The sequence below is a fragment of the Babylonia areolata genome, chromosome 34 (assembly GCF_041734735.1).
Source record: "Babylonia areolata isolate BAREFJ2019XMU chromosome 34, ASM4173473v1, whole genome shotgun sequence".
Lineage (NCBI taxonomy): Eukaryota > Metazoa > Mollusca > Gastropoda > Neogastropoda > Buccinidae > Babylonia > Babylonia areolata.
In genome coordinates, this window is record NC_134909.1 from 13,315,361 (window position 1) to 13,336,676 (window position 21,316).

Below are 21,316 nucleotides of genomic sequence, written 5' to 3' on the forward strand. Positions count from 1 at the left end.
GAGCAAGGGGGTTGAATGTCTTCATGCACTGTGGTATATAAATTGTTTCATGTGACTGATGCAATTAGAGCCCTCTATATGGGTAGTTTGCATCATATAAGCACTATATAACAATATTATTGTGATTTTTATGATTATGTTTGTAATTGCTATCAGAGTTTGCACCATACTATAAGCACTACATGTTTATATTATTATGATTGTTATGGTTATTGTTATTATTGTTATCAGAGTTTGCACCATAAGCAACTATTTATCAGTATCATTGTGATTATTATGATTGTTATTATCATTATCATTATTATCATTCTGATTATTATTATGATTATTATCTTCATTATCATTATCATTTCATCACGTCCCTGCTCTGCTTTTGAACGCAGGCAAACCAAAGGATGTAGAGGTGGTGGCCAGCAGCCCGCCGGTGGAAGGTGAGGACCTGGTTTTGGAATGCTCGGCCACCTCCACCAGCCTCCCATCCGATCACGGGCAGCCCCTGCAGGTGCAGTGGCTGGATTCGGCCGGCGGGCTTCTCTCCTCTGGGGCCCAGGAGAAGGAGTCGGTGCAGGGGGCGGTGCTGACGGTGCACTCGGTGCAGCGTGGTGACCTTCACCTTCAGTACTCATGCCGGGCGTCGGACGGCCTGGAGGTGTGGTCAGACACCAGCGACCCCTACGACCTGGTGCCTGAATGTGAGTGAGGGGGAGTTGTCTTTCTTTACTTCATTTAAAAAACAAACAAACAAAAAAACTGTTCATTTTTTATTCATGTGTTTGGACATCAGCGCCCCTATGTCCTGGTGCCCATTTGGACGAGAGGGTGGGAGTGGGGGGTGGGTGGGTGAAGGGGTTGTCTTTCTTTTATTTTTTTATATTGTTTTATTTGTTTATTTATTTATTTTTTATGTGGCTTAAGTTGCTGCAAAGGACTCATAATGGTATAGCAAGAACAAATTTCTTCTTTTTCTTTTTTTAATATTATTTTATTCAGTTTTATTCATATCATCCCACGAAAAAAAGAAAAAAGAAAAAAAAAGATGTGACTTCTGCTGCAAGGATTGATAATTGTTTTTTTCTTTTCATTTTTTTTTTCACTACTGTATTTTATTTTATTTTTTATCAATTTTTGAAATTACTTTTGGTGGGAATGATAATGATGGTATGAAAATGAATTCTTCCCTTTCCAATTTTTGTGTTATTCTGTTTCAGATGAGTTTCTTCTGTGAATGATAAGGATGTAATGAAAACAAATTATGATAATGATGATGAGTGCATGCTGCACATGGGACCTCGGGTTTATCATCTCATCTGAATCAGACGCTCAGTTTGATTTTCCAAACTTGGGAGAAAGGGTGAGACGGGGATTCAAACCCAGACCCTGACGGACACTGTGTTGGCTGATAAGCATCTTAACCACTCTGCCACCTTTCTCCTGAAAGTTTATCAGGAAGAGAGGTTATATAGTTTTAATCAAAAACGAGAGAGGCAAGGCCTTCAAGAATCACTTGTGATGAATTAAGTCCCCTAGCATTAATTACAGAGTAATTTCCCTTGTTTACTACCCGCACCAAAAACGTTTGCAAAATAAATAAAAATTCCATGCTTAGCAAAAGAAGTTCCTGTTTGAACAAAAAATGATAATAATGACTGCTCTTGTTGTTGTGTCAGAATAAGAGGTCAAAGTGCCAAGTTTAGAGAATACAAAAAATATAAATATAACAGTAAATGCAGTTTGCATATAATTAGGCTTCTTTTTTATTTTTGTGTGCCCATCCCAGAGGTGCAATATTGTTTTAAACAAGATGACTGGAAAGAACTGAATTTTTCCTATTTTTATGCCTAATTTGGTGTCAACTGACAAAGTATTTGCAGAGAAAATGTCAATGTTAAAGTTTACCACGGACACACAGACACACAGACACACACACACACACACACACACAGACAACCGAACACCGGGTTAAAACATAGACTCACTTTGTTTACACAATAATAGTTATAAATGACAGACCCCATGCACTGATCCTGTTACAGATGGACCCAAGGAATCTGACTTGACAATGGAGCGCCAAGGGGCAGAGGTCAATCAAGGGGGATCAGTCGAGCAGCAGTGTAGCGCCACTTGTAATCCCAAATGCAACGTCACCTGGGAAAAACTGCAGATACAGGTGAAAGTCGTGGCTGCAGCAGTAGCAGTTAAAAGAAAAGAAAACATCAACAATGTTAAAAGTCCCACAGTCTTTTACAGCCGCAGGGGCAGTAAATTCGTTGCCGCGTGTGTCTAGGGCTCAGTGTGAGAAGGTGCGCGCCAATTTTCTCCTTCCATCATTTTGACTTTCCCTGATCCGAAGTAAACATTGTATACATATGGACACATGTAGGTTTATATGAATGCCGTGTTGGTCAACGTTGTATGTATACCATGTAGGTAAATGTTGTGTGTATGTCATGTGTGTAAACGTATGTTTGCCATGTATGTAACTGATGCCATGAAGGTAAATGTTGTATGTATGCCATGAAGGTATATGTATGTATACTGTGTAGGTAAATGTTGTATGTATATCATGTTGGAAACATTTTATTTGCACAGATGTAACTAATGGTTTGAGTTTTCCTTGAAAGAAAAAAAAAATCAGAAAAGTCCTGAAAAATTTATTTTTTCCAACTTTTTCTTGAGAAAGAGTGCAGAGGAGTTGTCTTCTTTGCCCCAGACTTTGTTTGGGATTATTGTAAAGATTTATTTATCTATTCATTTCTTTTACAGGGTCACTGGTACAGGATGGACAGTGTGGATGGACTTCTGAGTCTGACTTTTGTCCAGAGGGACATGGCTGGGGATTTCCATTGCAAGGCTGAAAACGTCCATGGATCTGCCTCCCTGAAATTCCATCTGGTCGTGCACTGTAAGTGTATGGAGGAGGAGGAATTTTTTGTAATGTCCCATCACAAACACTGGTGATTGTAGACATTTTGCTAAAGTAATGATTTTCACATTCAGATGTTATCATTTAAAAGGTGGGAGAGTGTTGGGTTCTGTTGTGTGTTTGTGTGAGTGCGTGTGTGTGTGAGTGTATTTTGTGTGTTTGTATGTTAGCATGAGTGTGTTTATGTATGTGTGTTTGTGTGTGTGTGTGGTGAGTGTGTGTGTTGTCTGAGAGAGTGTGTGTGTGTGTGTGTGTCAGTGTGTGTATGTGTGTGTGACAGTGCCTATGTGTGTGTCATTCTCTGTGTGTGTATGTGTGGGTGTGAGAAAGAAAGTGTTTAGTGTGTGTCTGTGTGTGTGTTTGTATGTGAGTTGGAGTATGTGTGTGTGAATTTGTGTATATGCGTATGTGTGCATGAGTGTGTACATGCTCATGCACATATGCATGTACTTGCGCAGTATGTGTGTGTGTGCTAATGCATGCAGATGATAAGTGTGTGTGACATTAACAGAAAAAAAAGGGGGGTGCTAGGGGGTGAGACCTTCAACCTTTTAACGCATGCACACATCTGCCCCTGGACCTTTAACTTTTTAACTCATGCACACGTCTACCCCTGTCCCACCTCCAGACACGCCCAACCTCCAGCAGCTGACCACCAACGGGCAGGGCGGCAAGAAGGCCAACCTGAAAGAAGACACCCAGGTCACGCTGACCTGCCAGTTTGACAGCAGCCCCGCCCCCGTGGTGCAGTGGTTCCGCGCGGACAGGGACGACGACCTTGTTCTCCTGGAGGACGACCTCCAGGACCAGCGCCCCCAGGTGACGACCAAGGGGCTCCAGCGGTCGCTGTACACCTCGACATACCAGCTGGGCAGTGTCACGTGCTCGGACACGGGCGTGTACCAGTGCGCGGGCAGGAACCAGTTGGGGTCGGGCGGTGGGGGACAGGTGGACCTGCACGTTGTCTGTGAGTCAGGGGGTGGTGGCTGGGGGGAACCTGGGGGTTTGGTTGGGGGTGGGGGCATGGGGGGTTGGGGAGGGGTTGTTTGGTTGGTTGAGGGGTAGGGGTTGCTGGTTGATGATTGTGGCAGGGGGGTTGGTTGGGGGTGGGGTGGCGGTTGGGGGGTGGTGGTGGAGGGTGTATGTGTTTGTCATAGGAGTGAGACAGGGGTGTGGGGTAGGGGTGGAAGGTGTTTATGTGCATGGGGTGTGTATGGTGTGTGTGTGTGTGTGTGTGTGTGTGTGTGTGTGTGTTTGCATGGTGTGTGGGTTTATTAGTGCATTTGTTGGTGTTTGTGTGCATGTTTATAGTTTGTGTTTGTATGGGTGCTTGTGAGAATTGTCTGACATTTGTGTGTGTGTGTGTGTGTGTGTGTGTGTGTGTGTGTGCGTGTGTGTGTTTCTTTGTGCGTGTCCCTGTAGAATAAGTAGACCTGCAAAATGATTGTGTAAGAAACATATATATATATATATAAGTATATACGAATATATGTCTGTGTGCATTTGTCTATGCGTACGTTTCTGCATGCACAAAGATGCATGCACATGAGAGTGCATGTATGCGCACACATACACACACACACACACACACACACACACACACACACATGCACACATGAGTGAGAGAAGAGAGTACAGACTAACCCAACAAACGGAACACCCCAAGAACCCACCCTGCACTGTCTGCCCAGGCATGCCGCGGAACACGTACGGAGAGGACCGACTGAAGGAAGTGTACCTGCTTCCTGCCAGCCAGAGCGTGGTCATCCGCTTCCAAGTAATTCTTTTGCATTACTTTTTGTTTCCTTTTTTCGTGTGTAATTTTTAGAAATGCATTTATTTTTATATTCTGTGCCACAGATTTTAGTTTTCTATATTCCCATGATTTTGAATGATGATGGGGGTGATGACAATGCTGCTATGGGCGGGTGGTGTGGGGGGTGGGGGGAGGTCCATTTAGCTTTGGGACTACTTAACAGGTCTGTGCTCTCATACCATATCTCGGCATCAACCAGGCTGAGAGATGTGGACACCTGCAGTGTTGGTCAAGAAATCTGAGCAACACTTCCAAAGACTGTGTCCATAAAGAGGATGACCCTTGACTGTGCAGTCCTAGTCTTCCCATTTGAGCCCATAGCACACTCAGCTCTGGGCAGAAGTTGGCCACAGGTAAAAAAAAATAACCCACCTCTGAATGGGCTCAAACCTGAATCCTCCCAGTCGTCAGTTCGCGATACTAGCCACTTCGCCTCAGCAGCCGGTGTTTTTCGTCCTTTTGTGCCTGTCTGCCTCATCCTGTTGCCCCCACCTTCATCCCACCCTCTCCACTCCTCAGTGCCCTGTGTCAAAGCTCATTCTCTCCCCTCTGATCTTCTTCTTCTTCTTCTTATTGATACTTATATAATTGTAAGCCTATCTTCGGTCAGAGACCAAACTCGAAGCGCTTAGTTTAGTTATCTATATTTCAATGATTTTGAATAATGATGGGGGTGATGACGATGCTGGTATGTACACAGGCCCAGCACTACATATCAAAAGCACACGAGCCCCGACACTTAAACACACACACACACACACACACACACAGACACACACACACACACACGCAGATGTGCACAACGGATAAGCAACAAATATGCAGTCTCACAGATATGAAAGCACAAACAAATGTACACAGGCCCAGCACTACATATCGAAAGCACATCGAGCCCCAACACATAAACACACACACACACAGACACACAGACACACACACACACGCAGATGTGCACAATGGATAAGCAACAAATATGCAGTCTCACAGATATGAAAGCACAAGCAAATGTACACAGGCCCAGCACTACATATCGAAAGCACAACGAGCCCCAACACATAAACACACACACACACACACACAGACACACACACACACACACACACACATCTCTTGCTCCTTGCCCACAGGTGGAAGGCTACCCGCAGCCAGACATTGAGTACATCGTGTCGGAGGATGAACAAGGGCTGCGGCGCCTGGAGGTGAGAGACACCTGGATTCTGAGCTCCTCAGTGACGTCCTCGCAGCCCTACCTGACCAACTTTGAGCTGCGCCTGAACAAACCCACCCGCACCTACTTCGATCACACCTTCTACCTGGAGATTGAGAACTCAGAGGGAACCAGGACGCTGGCCTTCATGTTGAGGGAGAAAGGTGAGTGAGGCACCTGTTGTGTGTGTGCGTGCGCGTGTGCATGCATGCGTGCGTGCGTGCGTGTGTGTGCGCGTGTGTGCGTAATATATTTATGTTACTCGCCACATGTACATGTCTTTGCGCTCATGCACGCGCATGCACACATGAGCACATGCATGCACACACACTCATGCACACATGCACTGATACACGCATGCACACGCACACAAATACAGGCTCTGAACAGCACCTCAGGTTTGTGCATTGGTCGGGTGTCTGCTTCTCCCCACCCCGTTTTTTTGGTTTTTTTAATGATTTTTTCTTATGCATGAATCATTCAGGCTCTGCTCACAGTGCTATCATAATTCTCATTCCGATTGCTATATTTCAGTGTCTTTACTTATTTGTGTATTTTGCCTCATTATTTTGTTTCATTTTTATGTCCATGTTTAACACAAACCTAGAATGGGCTCTCAAGGCCTGATCAGCATGTTGGGTTGTGCGAAGGTCAGGCATACTTGCTCCTTTTTTTTTCTTTTCATCAGATATTTGTATTCACTGTTGATCTGTCCGCATGCTCTGACACCTTCTGGATACTGATACTGAATCAATATAATCATGCGCATGACGGGTGCGGTGGCCGAACGGTTAGAGCTCTGGATTCACACCAGAGCTACCTGGTTCGATCCCCAGTTTTGGTGCACCTGGTTGGTAAAGGTTGGAGATTTTTTTCTGGTCTCACAGGCGCATACCTGCTAGTGTGTATGTGCCTGCAAAAGATCAAAAACGCACATTAAAGATCCTGTAATCCATGTCAGGTTTTGGTGGGTTATGGAAACAAGAACATACCCAGCATACACATCCACGAAAATGGTGTCTGGTTGCCTACATGGTGGGATAAAAACGGTCATACCTGTAAAAACCCACTTATACATTGGAGTGAATGAAAGAGTTGCTGCCCACGTATGACCAACAACAACAACAACAACAAAAAAAAAAAAAAAAAAAAAGGAGAAGAAAATAAGTGATTTGACAATGCACATACATCCATGACAGTTCACCACCATGATGTCAGAGTGTAGTGCGTAGGTTACAGCAGACTTGGGAGTGTACTGCATAGCTGGCATCATTTCCGTATTACACAGTGTGTGTATGTGTGTTGGGACAGGGTGGGTTGGGGGCATGTGTGTGAGTGAGTGTGCATATGTGTTTAATAAAAACCCCACAGTATTTGTGTTTGTTTTTGATTTCTGATTCACGTCTGTACCTTTGATGCACTGCCTCCCCACCCCCTTGCCCCCAGTATTCCTTGTGACCCCGATACACTTGATAACAAAGACATATTCTACTCTGTTCTGTTCTATTTTTGAATGGATATTTTGGCAGTTTACTGTTTCTCCCTTTATTGTAATGTATTGTATGATATTGTGTTACTCTTTTGTCACAGCAGATTTCTCTGTGTGAAATTTGGGCTGCCTTCCCCACCCATTTTCTGTTGTTTTTTTCTGCCTGCAATTATATTTGCTTTCTTATCGAAGTGGATTTTGCTACAGAATTTAGTTTGGGACAGTCCTTTTCTTGCTGTGGTTTCTTCTATGTAGGCTAAGAGCATGACGCGCATGGGACTTCTGTTTTTTAGTCTCATCCGAATGACAAGTGTCCAGACCACCACTTAAGGGCTAGTGGAGGTAGAGATGATACTGGCGACTGTGGGATTTGAACCAGTGCGCTCAGATTCTCGTTTCCTAGGCGGACGCGTTAACACTAGGCCAACACTTCCCTTAGTATTGGTATTAAGACACTGGATTTTGGTAAAGCGGCCTCTGGGGCCTGGCCACAATGTTTCAGTATGTGTCTTGTAAAAAATTGTTGCTCCCACTCATGGTTTTGCTCGGGACATAGGGTGAAAAAACCAACATGTGCATGTGTGTTTGAGTGTGTGTGTGTGTGTGTGTGTGTGTGTGTTGTGTGTGGGCACGTACATGTGTGTGTGGATGTGTGCATGTTCGCATGCTTACATGTGTTTGTATTTGTCAAAAATCAGGTGTCCCCAAGACCCCCAGGAACCTGACTGCTGTGTGGACAGAGGACACCTGGGTACGTCTGCACTGGCTCCCTGGTTTCCATGGCGGCAAGCCTCAGAAATTCCTGGTGCAGTACCGGGATGCTGAGCAGTCAGAAGACAGAGCATGGGTGACTGTGGCTTCGCAACTGGAGGTGTCAAGACTGGAGGTGTGTGTTTTGAGGGGTGGGGGATGGGGGCAGGGAAGACGTTTGAGTGTGTGTGTGTGTGTGTGTGTGTGTGTGCATGTACGGGCATGTGCACACGTGCATGTGTGTGTGTGTTGAGAAAGGTAAAAAGGGAGGGATTGGTGAGGGTGTTTGCATGTGTGCCACTGTACCTTTCTGTGCATGTATGTGTGTGTGTGTATTGGGAAAGGTGGTTGAGAAATGTGAAAAGGAATGGATAGGTCAGGGTGTGTGTGTGTGTGTGTGTGTGTGTGTGTGTGTGTGTGTGTGTGTGTGTGTATCAGAGGGTATGTGGTGTTGGTGGTGTTTGCTTTGAGAGGAAGGAACTGTATGATATTGTATTTTATTGTAAAGTATTGTATTATATTGTGTTACAGTGCGTGGCCACCCATACATATATTTTTTTCTGTCTGCAAGTTCATTTTTTTTTTATTATTGGAGTAGATTTTTAAAACAGATTTTTGCCAGGGACAACCCTTTTGTTGCTGTGGGTTCTTTAACATCTGCTAAGTGCAGTCAGTTGGCTGTGATATAGCCTGAGCAACATGGTTTGATTTGAATTATTTGGCCTATGCTCCCTATCATTAGTGTGGTTCATTTGTTGGCTCTGTTGTGTGATGCATCATTCAGATGACATGATAAATTAAGGTTCTGTATGCAGTATGCAATTAGCGCATGTAAATGATCCCATGGCAACAAAATGGTTGTTACTGGCAAAATTCTATAGAAAAATCCGCTTTGAAAGGACAAGAAATACACTTGCACTGGTTGCAGGCAGAAAAGGAGAAAAAAAAAAAGTATATGGGTAGCTCTGCACTTAAGTGATGAGTTCTCCCCAAGGAGAGCAGCCCAAATATTACGCAGAGAAAACTGTTTTGATACAAAATGCAAAATACAATACGGTACAATACAATACAGTACAAAATACAATACAGTATTTTCCCAGGAGGACAGAGAGTATGTAGGAGGTGGAGGTGGTTTAGTGTGTGTGTGTGTGTTACCCAGCACAGAGAGGATGAGAGTGTGCAGAAGGTAGTGTGTATGGTTTAGTGTGTGTGTGTGTGTGTTTTGTGTTGTTTTTTTTTATCCAGGAGGAGAGGGAGGAGGAGCAGGAGGAGGAGGAGGAGAGAGAGTGTGTGTGTGTGTGTGTGTGTGTGTGTGTGTGTTTGTTTTGTTTTCTATCCAGGACAGAGAGGACGAAATAGGGCAGGAGGAGGCTTATTGTTTGTGTGTGTGTGTGTGTGTGTCTGCGAGTGTGTCTGTGTATCATTTTTTTTTCTATCCAGGACAGAGAGGACGAGAGTGGGTAGGAGGCATTGTGGTTTGTTTATGTGTGTGTGTTGTATTGTTTTTTTTTTTTTGGTTTGTTTTTATCCAGGAGGAGACAGAAGAGGAGAGCGTGCAGGAGGCAGTGGTGGATGGCCTGCGGCCAGGACACGCCTATGTACTGCGTGTCATCGCTCACAACCAGTACGGCAACTCTTCCTCCGCCCTCCTCCACCTCACCACCATGGGTAACTACTCTCTGCTGTTGTCTCTCTGTGGGTGGGGGGGTGTTTGAGGATGTGTGTGTGTGGTGGTTGGTGGGGAGGGGTTGTTGGAGGGTGTGTGTGTGTGTGGTGGTGGTGGTGGTGGGTGGGTACCTGAAAAATCTGATTTTGGGGGGATTTTCAGCAGATGACAATGTCGTGTGAACATGAATGTTTGTCAAGTTTATGTGCATACCGACAGCCTTGTCATGGATGATGTCAGTCTGATCTCTCATGATCTCGTCTCCAGGAATGAAGTTTGTTTTGATTGTTTAACCCGGAGAGCGTGATGAGCCACGATCGTGGCTTACCCTGTGAAGTGCGATGGGCCATGATCGTGGCTCTGTTTACATACGGCTATACTCGGCAGCCTTCAGTCTTCGTAAAACTGCCTAGTTCTGGTGTTACTGCCTCCCTGCATGTGTTTGCACAAACTTTGACTGAGTTTACAAGTCCAGATCTTCGTATTTTTGTAAACAACGAGTGACACTGAAGTTGACAAAGCTCAGGAAATGAGTGACCTTGTCACCAGTGATGATTCGTTTGCTGACAGGGATTCTGGTGAAAACCGCTTTGTTATTTTGACACTTGGGCATGCTGGCTTGCTTGTTGTTCATTCAGTTTTGTGTCTCCAGCTACAAAAACTGGGGGGTGGGTGATGGGGGTGGGAGGGGTGGTAAAGTGGGTTAGGCATGGATCTGTTGTGATTTCTTGACCAAATCAAGCTAGAAAACTGGAAATTATTTTGATTTAAAGCATTCTTGCTGCTTTTGAAAGCAACATGAGCTAAAAGAAAACATTTATTTCTGTTTTTGCCTGTGATTGCATAAAGTATTGTAGATGTTCGCGTGCGTGGCGTTGGTGGGCGTGTCTCAAACAAATACTACAATGCTTATAATTTCATTCTTTCATTTATATTCATATCATGGTTCTGCAGCCAGAACATTTTTTGTACAGTTTAATGCCAATTTTGAGATTTTGACTCTGTAAAAGATGTGAAAATACCTATAAACATTGTGGTTGACGTTTTAGGAAAACAAGTGTGCAAAATTTGTTGATTATATCCTGTGGAATATCTCTAACTACATACAAGGTACAGCCTTTTTCTTACTTTTATCTGATTCTTCATTCACTCTACTTTCCAAAAATGTATAGGTTTACCTATTTATTCTTACTGATAAGCATACAAATGCCCCAAATCAGAGCACAGGTAGCGGAGGCAAACTATCCCTTTGTTTTAAGCATGATTTGTGTATGTATGTTTTATTATATCCAGCACTTTGAGGGTTAAATGTTCATCTTTCTTTCTTTTGTTTCATGTTCTTTATAACGTGCTGCGCCTTACATATTTTTAAAACCAGATTTTGAAAACATGCAGGTGGTGTGCCTTATGATATGAATAGTCTGTTGGCTGGATGAGAGTGTGTTTTCCTGTTGTTGTGTGTTTGTGCATGTGTGTCTTTGTGCTGACTGTGTGTATGGGTGTATGTGAGTGGGTTTGTGTAAGGAGGTGTTGGGAGGAAGGTGTTTCTTTGTATGCATGTGGTTGTTGCTTTGTTTCTGTGTGTGTGTGTGCGTGTGTGTGTGTGTGTGTGTGTGTGTGTGAATGTTTGTGTGTGTGAATGTTTGTGTGTCTATTGTCTTTGCTGCCGATGCCTGACATTCACAAGCATGGGTGGTCTCAGCTCCACAAGATATATTTTGATGGTCATCAGTAATGTTTCTTGTGATTAAAAAAAAAAAAAAGTTGAAATATTTGTGTGTGTGTTATTGTTTGCGACATAGATTTTCTTTGCTCCTCTGGATATATTTTGATGGTTACCAGTAATGATTCCTGTGATTAAAAACATGTTGGAATGTGTGTGTGTGTGTGTGTGTGTGTGTGTGTGAAACCAGCAACTGCAGCCGCCAGCACTGACGGAGGGGCCATTGCTGGTGGTGTGGTGGCAGTCATCATCATATTGGTCATCATCATTCTCGTCCTAGTCTTCTTCTTCATCATCAGACCAAGACGGAGTGAGCATTCTCCCTATCTCTCCCTTCTCTCCATCTCCTTTTGTTTTTCTTACATGACGATGAACAGAATTGTTTGGGTGAGAGTTTCTCACTGATATCAGTAAATTCTTCACTCTGTTTGGAAGGCTGTATTTTGTATTTGTATTTCTTTTTATCACAACAGATTTCTCTGTGTGAAATTCGGGCTGCTCTCCCCAGGGAGAGCGCGTCGCTACACTACAGCGCCACCCATACGGCTGAAGGTGGCAGAACGGTGAAGACGCTTATCTGCCAGTAGATTGTCTGTGAGGGTCTGCAGGTGATGGGACTGCTACAGACACAAACAAAATGAAAACAAAACAAAACCAAAAAACACCAACCGCCATGTTGAAGTGGTTGGCAACATGGAGTGACGACTGGAAAGACTCCGGTTCAAGCTCCATTAGAGGAGAGTTTTTTTCAGCCCGCTGCTGGCTGCTACCCAGAGCTGAATGAGCTATGGGTTCAAATGGGAAGGCTCGGACCACACAGTCGAAGGTCGTTCATTTCACAGATGCCGTTTTTTTGAGTGTTGATCAAATTCCCTGACCACCACTGCAGGTGTCAGTATCTCTTAGCCTGGTTGATGTATCATGAGAGTACTGCATTGTCAAGTAGTGTCGAACCGAAATGGACCCCCACATCAGGATTGTTATCATCCCCATCATCATTGTTCATCATGAAATGCAGAAAACAAAATGTCCCAAATTCTGGGGCACAAACACACACACACACACAGACACAGACACACAAAACACACACACACACACAACACACACACATACAGACACAGACACACAGACACAGACACACAAAACACACACACACACACACACACAAAACACACACACACACACAGAGACACAGACACACAGACATAGACACACACAACACACACACATACAGACACAGACACACAGACACAGACACAGACACACAAAACACACACACACACACACACAAAACACACACACACACACACAGACACAGACACACAGACATAGACACACACACAGACACACAGACACAGACACACAGACATAGACACACACACAAACACTCACACACACACACACACACAGACACTCACACACACACACACACACACACACACACACACACACGCACGCATGCACGCACGCACGCACGCACTCACTCACTCACTCACTCACTCACTCACTCACTCCAGGTATCCACAAACTAGATGGGGGCACCATGGCTGGGTGTTGGAACTTCAGACAGTGTTCACCAGTGATGAAGGTTTCAGGCAGAGTACCTGACTTGGTCAGAGAAAGTAGAAAAATGGTGGGAGGAGAGGATGGGTCCCTTCCTTCCAATGCCAAGCCCCAGACATGGTGGATATTATCGATTAACTGCCCCAGTGGCTGTGAAAGAACATGGGACCTGTACCCTTTCTGTCCACAAACAACAGCAAACTGAGCAGCTGACTGTGACCTGAAGAAAAGAGTAAATCACAGCTTGTTAATGCATGGTTTTGTTTTTTTGTGTGGTGTTTTTTTGTATTGTATTGTATTGTATTCTATTGTATTCTATTGCATTGTCAGTAGAAAAAAAAAGTTGAATGATCTTTTCTGAGGGTCAAAGAGTAAGCTTAGCTTTTCTTTTTCATCCTTCCTTCATTAAAAAAAAAAAAAAAAAAAAAGAAAAAAAAAAAGAAGAGAACAGTCATAACTTGAAAACTGTTCATTACAAGCAATAAGCATACACAAGAAATTATATCCCTGTCCCCTCAACACAAACAAACAAACAAAAAACACACAAAAAAAAGAAGAAGAAAACACCAAAAAACATGCATACACACATGCAAATAAGCACATATGTACTCAATTTTCACGTAATGATAAACAAGAGTAACATTCTTACATACGTTGCATAATCATTCAGGTTTAGTGAGAGGAGACAGAGAGAGAGAGATTGTATTGCATTGTATTGCACTGTATTGCATTGTGCTGTATAATTTTTTTGTCACAGTGTATTTCTCTTACATAGCTGTTGGTATTATTATGTTTCAGGGAAAGGTTTACACGTTGTATTGTGTTGCATTGTGTTGTATTACCTTTTTTGTCAAGATACATTTCTTTATTGGTGTTTTAAATCTATCCTTTGTCATGTGTGTTCAGGGAAACAGGAAAGTAAAGAGGACATTTCCAGGTATGTGTTTCTTTTGAGTATGGGTGGGCAGGTGTCAGTTTTGTTTTTAGCTGTGTATTTCTTGTGGTCATGATGTCTGCACATGTTGGTGTGTGTGTGTAGATTTTTCAGTTGTGTATTTCTTCTGAACATAGTGTGTTCATGTGTGTGTGTGTGTGCGTGCGTGTGTGTGTGTGTGTGTGTGTGTGTGTGTGTGTGTGTGTGTGTGTGTGTGTATGTGTGTGTGTGTGTGTGTTACCAGATACATATTTCATGTGAATGTTTAGTATATGTGTATGTGTTTTTGTAAGTGTGTTTCTTGTGAATATGTAGTAATTATGTGTGTCTGTGTTTTTAGATACATATTTCATGTGAATATGTTGTGTGTTTATATTCAGTTTGTATGCTGGTTGTGTATGATAATAATGATGATGTTGATACTGACAATATTTAAAATTTATAGTAATAATAACAGTATTTTTGAAAAATGTTATTGAAATAGAAACTGAATGAATAAAAAGCAAGAACAACAATAATGATTAAATAATTATAACAACAACAACAACAATAATAACAATAAAAAATCTATAGTGCTGATCTCATGCAGAGACAGAAAGAGAGAGAGATGGTAGGGCAAACAAATATTTCTGTATGTATGGACACAAGCATTAATGTGTTTAAAGTGGTGCCACTGATATAACGGTGGTAATGATAATAATAAGAAGAATAATCAATGCTTATTCAGTGCTTTTTTTTTTCTCAAATAGAGCTCATATTTCTTCACAGTTCATGTAATGATAACAATGATAATGATAAAATACATCTGTGACATGATCAAAGTTGATATTTTCCACAAAATATGTATTTCTACATCTATTACATGCTCAGACTAGTTTATAACGCCACAGTGCTGTCTTGTCCGAACGCAGTGGCGCCTCCTTAACTACTGAAACTGAAACTGAAACTGAAACTGTCTGCTATACTAAGTTTCTATTTTTAATTTTAATCATTAATCAAAAAAAATTTTTTTCATACTATTGAGATTGTTATCTGTTGTTTTTTTTGTTAAATGCTCTTAATACATTGTAATAATTGAATACAAATATCGTAAAAAAAGAAAGAAAAAGAGACAGAAAAGAAAGCGCTTTGCATCAACAAGACTCACTGGCTATGATAAAGAATGAAATCATGATTATAAACCAGTGTACACACTCAACAAAAAAGCGTTTCACATAAACAAAACTCAGGGACTATAACATTGAACAAAATAATGAAAACAAGCCAGTTCACACTGGTGATACTGGTATAATCATTATCCCTCCTTTGTCATCACAGGGAGCCCATGCTGAGCAACGGTGACAAGAGCACCGCCACTGCCTGCCGCATAGAGGTGGAGGAGGACCCGAAACCAGAGGAACGGTCGTGGAACACAAACACTGTGCATGGCTCTGCTGACAGAGGTACTTGTGGGGTTTGGTGGGGGGCTTGCGGGGTGGGGGGCATTAGGAGGTTGAGGGGGGTGTTTTATTTTGTTCTTTACTTTTGTTTCTTCCCCCTTTTCGCACTGTTGTATTTCCATGAAAGCAAAGGAAGGCAGGCACACACATACACAAACAATAACTTCAAGCTCCCCTCCCCCCCCCCCCCACAACATGGTTTTTAATTTTGCAGAGTCGCGGAAAACCGCTTTGAAATGGAAAATCAAATGTTATTAAAAACAAACAAACAAAAATCCCTCTCCACCTTTTTTTAAATGATAAAAAAATAGAAATGCGTATGACATACACGCATGCTGTTCCAGTCATATTTATTGCAAAAAGAAAAAGGTTGAATGAATTCTGTCTGCTGGAATTTAGTCCAGCCTTTGTCCTGCGTTGTGCACGCTGGACTCAACTGCGGAATGAGAGATTGTGTGGTATGATTGACGAGGCTGTGGATACGTTATAAATGTCTAATTTGATGAATAAAGATGTATTGGTTCATTTTGTCATCAGACACAAGTACAGAGCCACTGATAACTTCTCAGACATCTTCGGAACTCAGTTCTGATGAGAGACCTAGGGTGAGGCTCTTCTGTGCGTGTGTTTTAAATGTGATGGGTACGTGTGTGTTGTGTGTGTGTGTGTGTGTGGTGTGCAATGTGCATTAGTGTGGGATGTGTGTGTGTAGTGTGAGGCTTGTAGGATTGGGTGTGGTGTGGTGTTGTGTTTTTGGTGGTTGTATGTGTGGGCGTACCGTGTGCACATTGAACTTTTTTTTGTAAGTGTATGGGGTGTGTGTGTTGTGCAGGATGTATGTTAGGGTGTATGTGCGTGCATTTGAAATGGGTTGGGTGTGGTGTGTTGTATGGATGTGTGGGGTGTGTGTGGGTAGTGTGGGATGTGTACAGTCTGGTGTGATGTAGTGTGTACTGTTAATATGAGATGTGTGTTTAGTGTGGGATGTGTAGGTTGGGTGTGGTGTGGTGTAGTGTAATATTGTGTGGTGGGTGTGGCGTACTGTGGGATGTGTACGTTGGGTGTGGTGTGGTGTAGTGTAATATTGTGTGGTGGGTTTGACATACTGTGAGATGTGTAGGGTTGGGTGTGGTGTAGTTTAATGTGTGCATATGTGGGTTGTGTGTATAGTGTGGGATGTGAAGGGTTGTGTGTAGTGTGGTGTGGTGTTTTTTTGTATGGTGTTGTGGTTGTATGTGGTATGCGTACATTTGAAATATGTTGGGTGTGGTGTGGTGTTGTGTGGTGTGTGAATGTGTGGGGAGTATGTGCAGTGAGTTGGATGTGTAGGTTTGTGTGGTTAGTGGGTTGCTGTATGTATGTGTGTGCGTTTATGCATTTGTGTCTGTGTGCATGTGTGTGTATGTGTCTTGAGTACAATCCTTTTTTGTTCTCTCTTCCTCTCTCATTCTCTCTCTCTCTCAGTAATAGCATTTCATGTTGTTTTTTTGTTTGTTTTTTCATGCTACACAGAATCAAGATGGCCTCATCTATGCTGACCTTGACCTAGCAAAGCCCAAGGACTCGGCGCCAAAGCCCGTGAGAAAAGACGCAGTGAATTACCAGAACGTTGACTTGACGGTCCAGGCTCCAACACCCCCACCATCACCAACAGACCAGGTTCCACCCGCTGCGTCATCACCAGCAGACCAGGTTCCTCCTGCTGCGTCATCACCAGCAGACCAGGTTCCTCCCACCGCGTCATCACCAGCAGACCAGGTTCCTCCCACCGCGTCATCACCACCAAACACTGACAACGTGGAGTCCACAGTGGAGGAACCACAGCCCCAAAAGTGATGACCTCCGTCGTCCAGTTCACAAAAGGGCCAGGAGGTGGTGGTGGGTGGGTGGGTGGGAAGTTGGGGGTGCAGGATGTGTTAGGGGGCAGTGATGGTGGAAGGGAGGCCACCGCTTGCCAGAAAGAGAGGAACCGATCTGATTGGCCGATGGTTTGCGTGGAAACAAGGGGACAGGACAGAGCTTTAGGAATGGTCACAGCAGAATTTTTCTTTTTCTTTCTTCTTTTTGTTTGTTGCGTTCCACCCTGTGCGAGAGTTTTGATCTTTTGATGGTTATTATTTTCTGTCCTTAGTTGTTGTTTTTTTTGTTAGTTATTTTATTATTTTTTTTTTAGGGTGGATTGGTGAACATGTTCTTTTTTGTGTTGTATTCCTTTCTTGTATTCCTTCCTTCTGTTTCCAGATTTTTGTTGTTGTTGTTATTGGTGGTGTTTTTTTTTGTTCTTTTTTTTGTTTGCTGCTCCATCATCTGCACTGTTTCCGTGGCATTCCTCCCTTGCCGCTTATTCCGACTCCCCCATACACAGCCACACCTGATATGACTGGTTTTGTGTGTAAAAGTGCTGTTGTGCTTCCTGAGAAAAAGGTGTAGGGAAAAAAAAAAGGTAAAAAAAAAAGAAGAAAATGACGCTGTCTTCTGTGCCTGACAAGAAGCTTTAAGTGATGAACGGAATACAGGAGTGATTATTCTGTCTTCAAGGCTGGACCTTTCTATACGTGTTGAATATCCAGACTGAAGAAGAGATTCTGCCACATCTTTTCTTGTGCTGTTGTGTGTGTGTGTGTGTGTGTGTGTGTGTGTTTTGTACTTTAAAAAAAAAATTAATTTATTTTTTTTAAAGGAAAAGGCCAAGTTGGAACAGAAACGAAAAACTTTTCAGTTGTTGTCCCACAGTGTATTGGGAAGCAGGGAGTGCACTTGGGCGCTTATTAATTAACGAATTAATCAAACTCTGTGGAGGTCCATTGACTCTCTACCTTCAGAGGGTCACTCTAATGCAGCACATTCTCATCAAACCAGCACTGCTACAACTGCATTACGAAAGTGAGCCTAACTTCTAGCTGTAATCGTTTCAGCTTCTGGTCCAAGAAGTTATGAAGGGAAAGAACTCTTCTTTGTAGCAGACGATCCTTGCTTCAGACTGAGACTCCTGTACGGGATTTTCACTCATTTTGTGTGTGTGTGTGTGTGTGTATTTTTTAAATGACTAGAGCATCCTGTGGGTAGACATGCATTGCGTCCTTTCCATGTTCAACGCATCAGAAATGTATATTTAATTATACATACTTAACCGTGACCCAACTAGTGCAGACTCCGGCAGGAGTCTGACATTCCTGTCCTGTGCAAACTACAATGTGCCTATGTATATGTGTTGTCAGGATCCCTGAGGATTCTGTGTGTGAAGTGGCGTGATCTTGATGCCAGTGACTGTGTTCCTGAGCTCTTTCCATTGAAACATTAATGACGATAGTACTGGAAAATTTCACCAGTGACGATTTCTTTAATGGAAAACACTGGTGGGTTGGAACACGGGGTGACGGTGCAGTAGTTAGTGGAACGAACAAACCTTAAAGCAGACTTGTTTTGGGGTACTCTGTGCAGGCCCCAGGGTCTTTTGCAGACGTTTGTGATGGGCTTGGTGGAGTCGGACGTTAGTTCCCAAATTCCCCATGGTTGATATCAGTCAGTTCCCAAATTCCAGAGTGTGATGTTATGAAATCCTGCTGTGTGAAGTTAGTACCCAGCGCCCCTGCATGATGTTAGTTTTCCGGTCCCCAAATTCCCTGGTGTGATGTGATGAAATTCCCTAAATTCCCATGTGTGTTGTTGGCTCTCAGATTATCCAGCTTCTGATTGACACAGTGATGGAATAGTCTGTTTCGTTAATGGTTCCCCAAATCGTAGTGTTTCTGTGAGAGAAGATAGTTCCCAAATTCCCCTGTGTGTTGTCGGTTCCCAAATTCATTTGGTTGATGCGGATACCCAAATTCCCCTGGATGATATTAGTTCCCAAGTTCCTCTTCTTGATGTTGAATCCCAAATTCCCCTGAATATTAGTTCCCACGTTCTTCTTGTTGATGCTGATTCCCAAATTCCCCTGAATATTAGTTCCCAGGTTCCTCTTGTTGATGCTAATTCCCAAATTCCCCTGGATTATTAATATTAGTTCCCAAGTTCCTCTTGTTGATGCTAATTCCCAAATTCCCCTGAATATTAGTTCCCAGGTTCCTCTTGTTGATGCTAATTCCCAAATTCCCCTGGATGATATTAGTTCCCAAGTTCCTCTTGTTGATGCTAATTCCCAAATTCCCCTGGATGATATTAGCTCGTGAGTTCCTCTTGTTGATGCTAATTCCCAAATTCCCCTGGATGATATTAGCTCCTGAGTTCCTCTTGTTGATGCTAATTCCCAAATTTCCCTGGACACTGTTAGTTTCCAAATTCCCGTGGTTGGTGTTTGTTCCCATAGTCTTCTGATTGATGCTAGTTCCCGGCCCCCCCAAATTCCCCTAATATGATCATCTGAAATTCTTCTCGTGTGATGTCAGTTCCCTTTAGCCCATACCCCTCCCACCCCTAACCCTCCCCACCTCCATTTCCCCCCTGTTCGACATCATTCCCCAGTTCATCATTGATATTTGTGGTGGAATAGTCTGTTCAGTAAGTGTGTGTGTGTGTGTGTGTGTGTGTGTGTGCGTGCGTGCGTGCGTGCGTGCGTGCGTGCGTGTGTGTGTGTGTGTGTGTGTGTGTTTGACAAAGGGATGGAGTTGCGACTGGTAGTGAAATTTGGTGATGGCAGCTGTTGATGATGATATATGGACAAATCTGTGGTTGTGGATTTTTTGCTCGAAACAATCGTTTTTCTGTCATACTGTCTGTCTGTCTCTCTTTCTTTCCAAAGAAGACAAAGTACATTTTGCCCAAGCGTATCCCATGTTGTGATGCAGAGTGGAAGAGAACAGTTGTATTGCAGTCGACCTGGCCTCTTTCATTTTTTGTTGGTGTCTTCAACCAAATTTGAAAAAAAATTAAAAGCCTCAGTATATTTTTGTATGGAGCATTTTGAATAAGGAGAGACAGTGAAGATCTGCAAAAGCAGATGCTCAGATGTTTTTTTTTCTGATGGTACACCCCTCCTCCCCATTCATTAAGGAGTCTAGGCCTGTAATGAATAAACCATTTGATTCTTTCATTCTCGCTCACTGTATCACCACCACCACCCTCTCTCTCTTTCAGCTTTATTTGAATCATCACACTTAAAATAATCATTGGAAATAAGTTTTTTTTTTCCCTGTTGTGTCAATATTGTAGCCAAGAAAAGTATTGACAATGTGTAAATATATCCCTTCAAACACTGCATTAATGATGGTTATGATTAGATTGGATTGGATTGGATTGTATTACTTTTTGCTACAACAGACTTCTTTGTGGTGAATTCAGGCCGCTGTTTCCAGGGATAGCGCTTCACCAAGGTGCACGGCCACCCAGACTTTTTTTTTTTTCACATTCTGCCAGCTTGTTTATTTTACTACAGAATTTTGCCTGAGACAACCCTTTTATTGTTGTGGGTTCTTTTGCATGCGCAAAGTGCTTGCTGCACACGGGACCTTGGTTCATCGTATCATTCGAAAGACTAGCACCAGACCAACACTCAAGGTCAGATGGAGAGGGGAGTACAAAAATCCCGATCTGTATCTCATATCAGGCACATTATCACCAGGCAATAGTTCCACCATGATGTGTTATGACAGTGGATTTAGACTAAAGGAAGAGAGAGAAAAAGGTTTTGTTAAGCAACCATGATAACAGTGAGGAGGGTGTGATGCTGTTCCTGTTAATACTGGTGACTTTCACCATGCAGTAGTCTTGATCAGACAGGCGTCCGTCAGTCTCAGGAGACTATGGAGTTGCATTGTTGGTGGTGATTGATACAGTTTCTGGTGTGGCTGGACAGGTCAATACATTG

General features: G+C 43.0%; 1 protein-coding gene across 1 annotated transcript in view; it reads left to right on the top strand.

The window, feature by feature from the left end:
• The window catches only part of LOC143277520 (neural cell adhesion molecule 2-like), a 29,573-nt gene extending 12,207 nt beyond the window's left edge, over positions 1 to 17,366 (top strand). Inside the window, exons 3-15 of the mRNA XM_076582387.1 lie at positions 384 to 692; positions 2,034 to 2,167; positions 2,764 to 2,902; positions 3,552 to 3,890; positions 4,615 to 4,700; positions 5,867 to 6,110; positions 8,134 to 8,321; positions 9,718 to 9,853; positions 11,765 to 11,884; positions 14,044 to 14,074; positions 15,389 to 15,513; positions 16,048 to 16,115; positions 17,023 to 17,366. Coding sequence (XP_076438502.1) covers positions 384 to 692; positions 2,034 to 2,167; positions 2,764 to 2,902; positions 3,552 to 3,890; positions 4,615 to 4,700; positions 5,867 to 6,110; positions 8,134 to 8,321; positions 9,718 to 9,853; positions 11,765 to 11,884; positions 14,044 to 14,074; positions 15,389 to 15,513; positions 16,048 to 16,115; positions 17,023 to 17,346 — 2,243 coding nt within the window. The 3' untranslated portion in view covers positions 17,347 to 17,366. The remainder of the gene's footprint in view (positions 1 to 383; positions 693 to 2,033; positions 2,168 to 2,763; positions 2,903 to 3,551; positions 3,891 to 4,614; positions 4,701 to 5,866; positions 6,111 to 8,133; positions 8,322 to 9,717; positions 9,854 to 11,764; positions 11,885 to 14,043; positions 14,075 to 15,388; positions 15,514 to 16,047; positions 16,116 to 17,022) is intronic.
• The last annotated feature ends 3,950 nt before the right edge of the window (positions 17,367 to 21,316 follow it).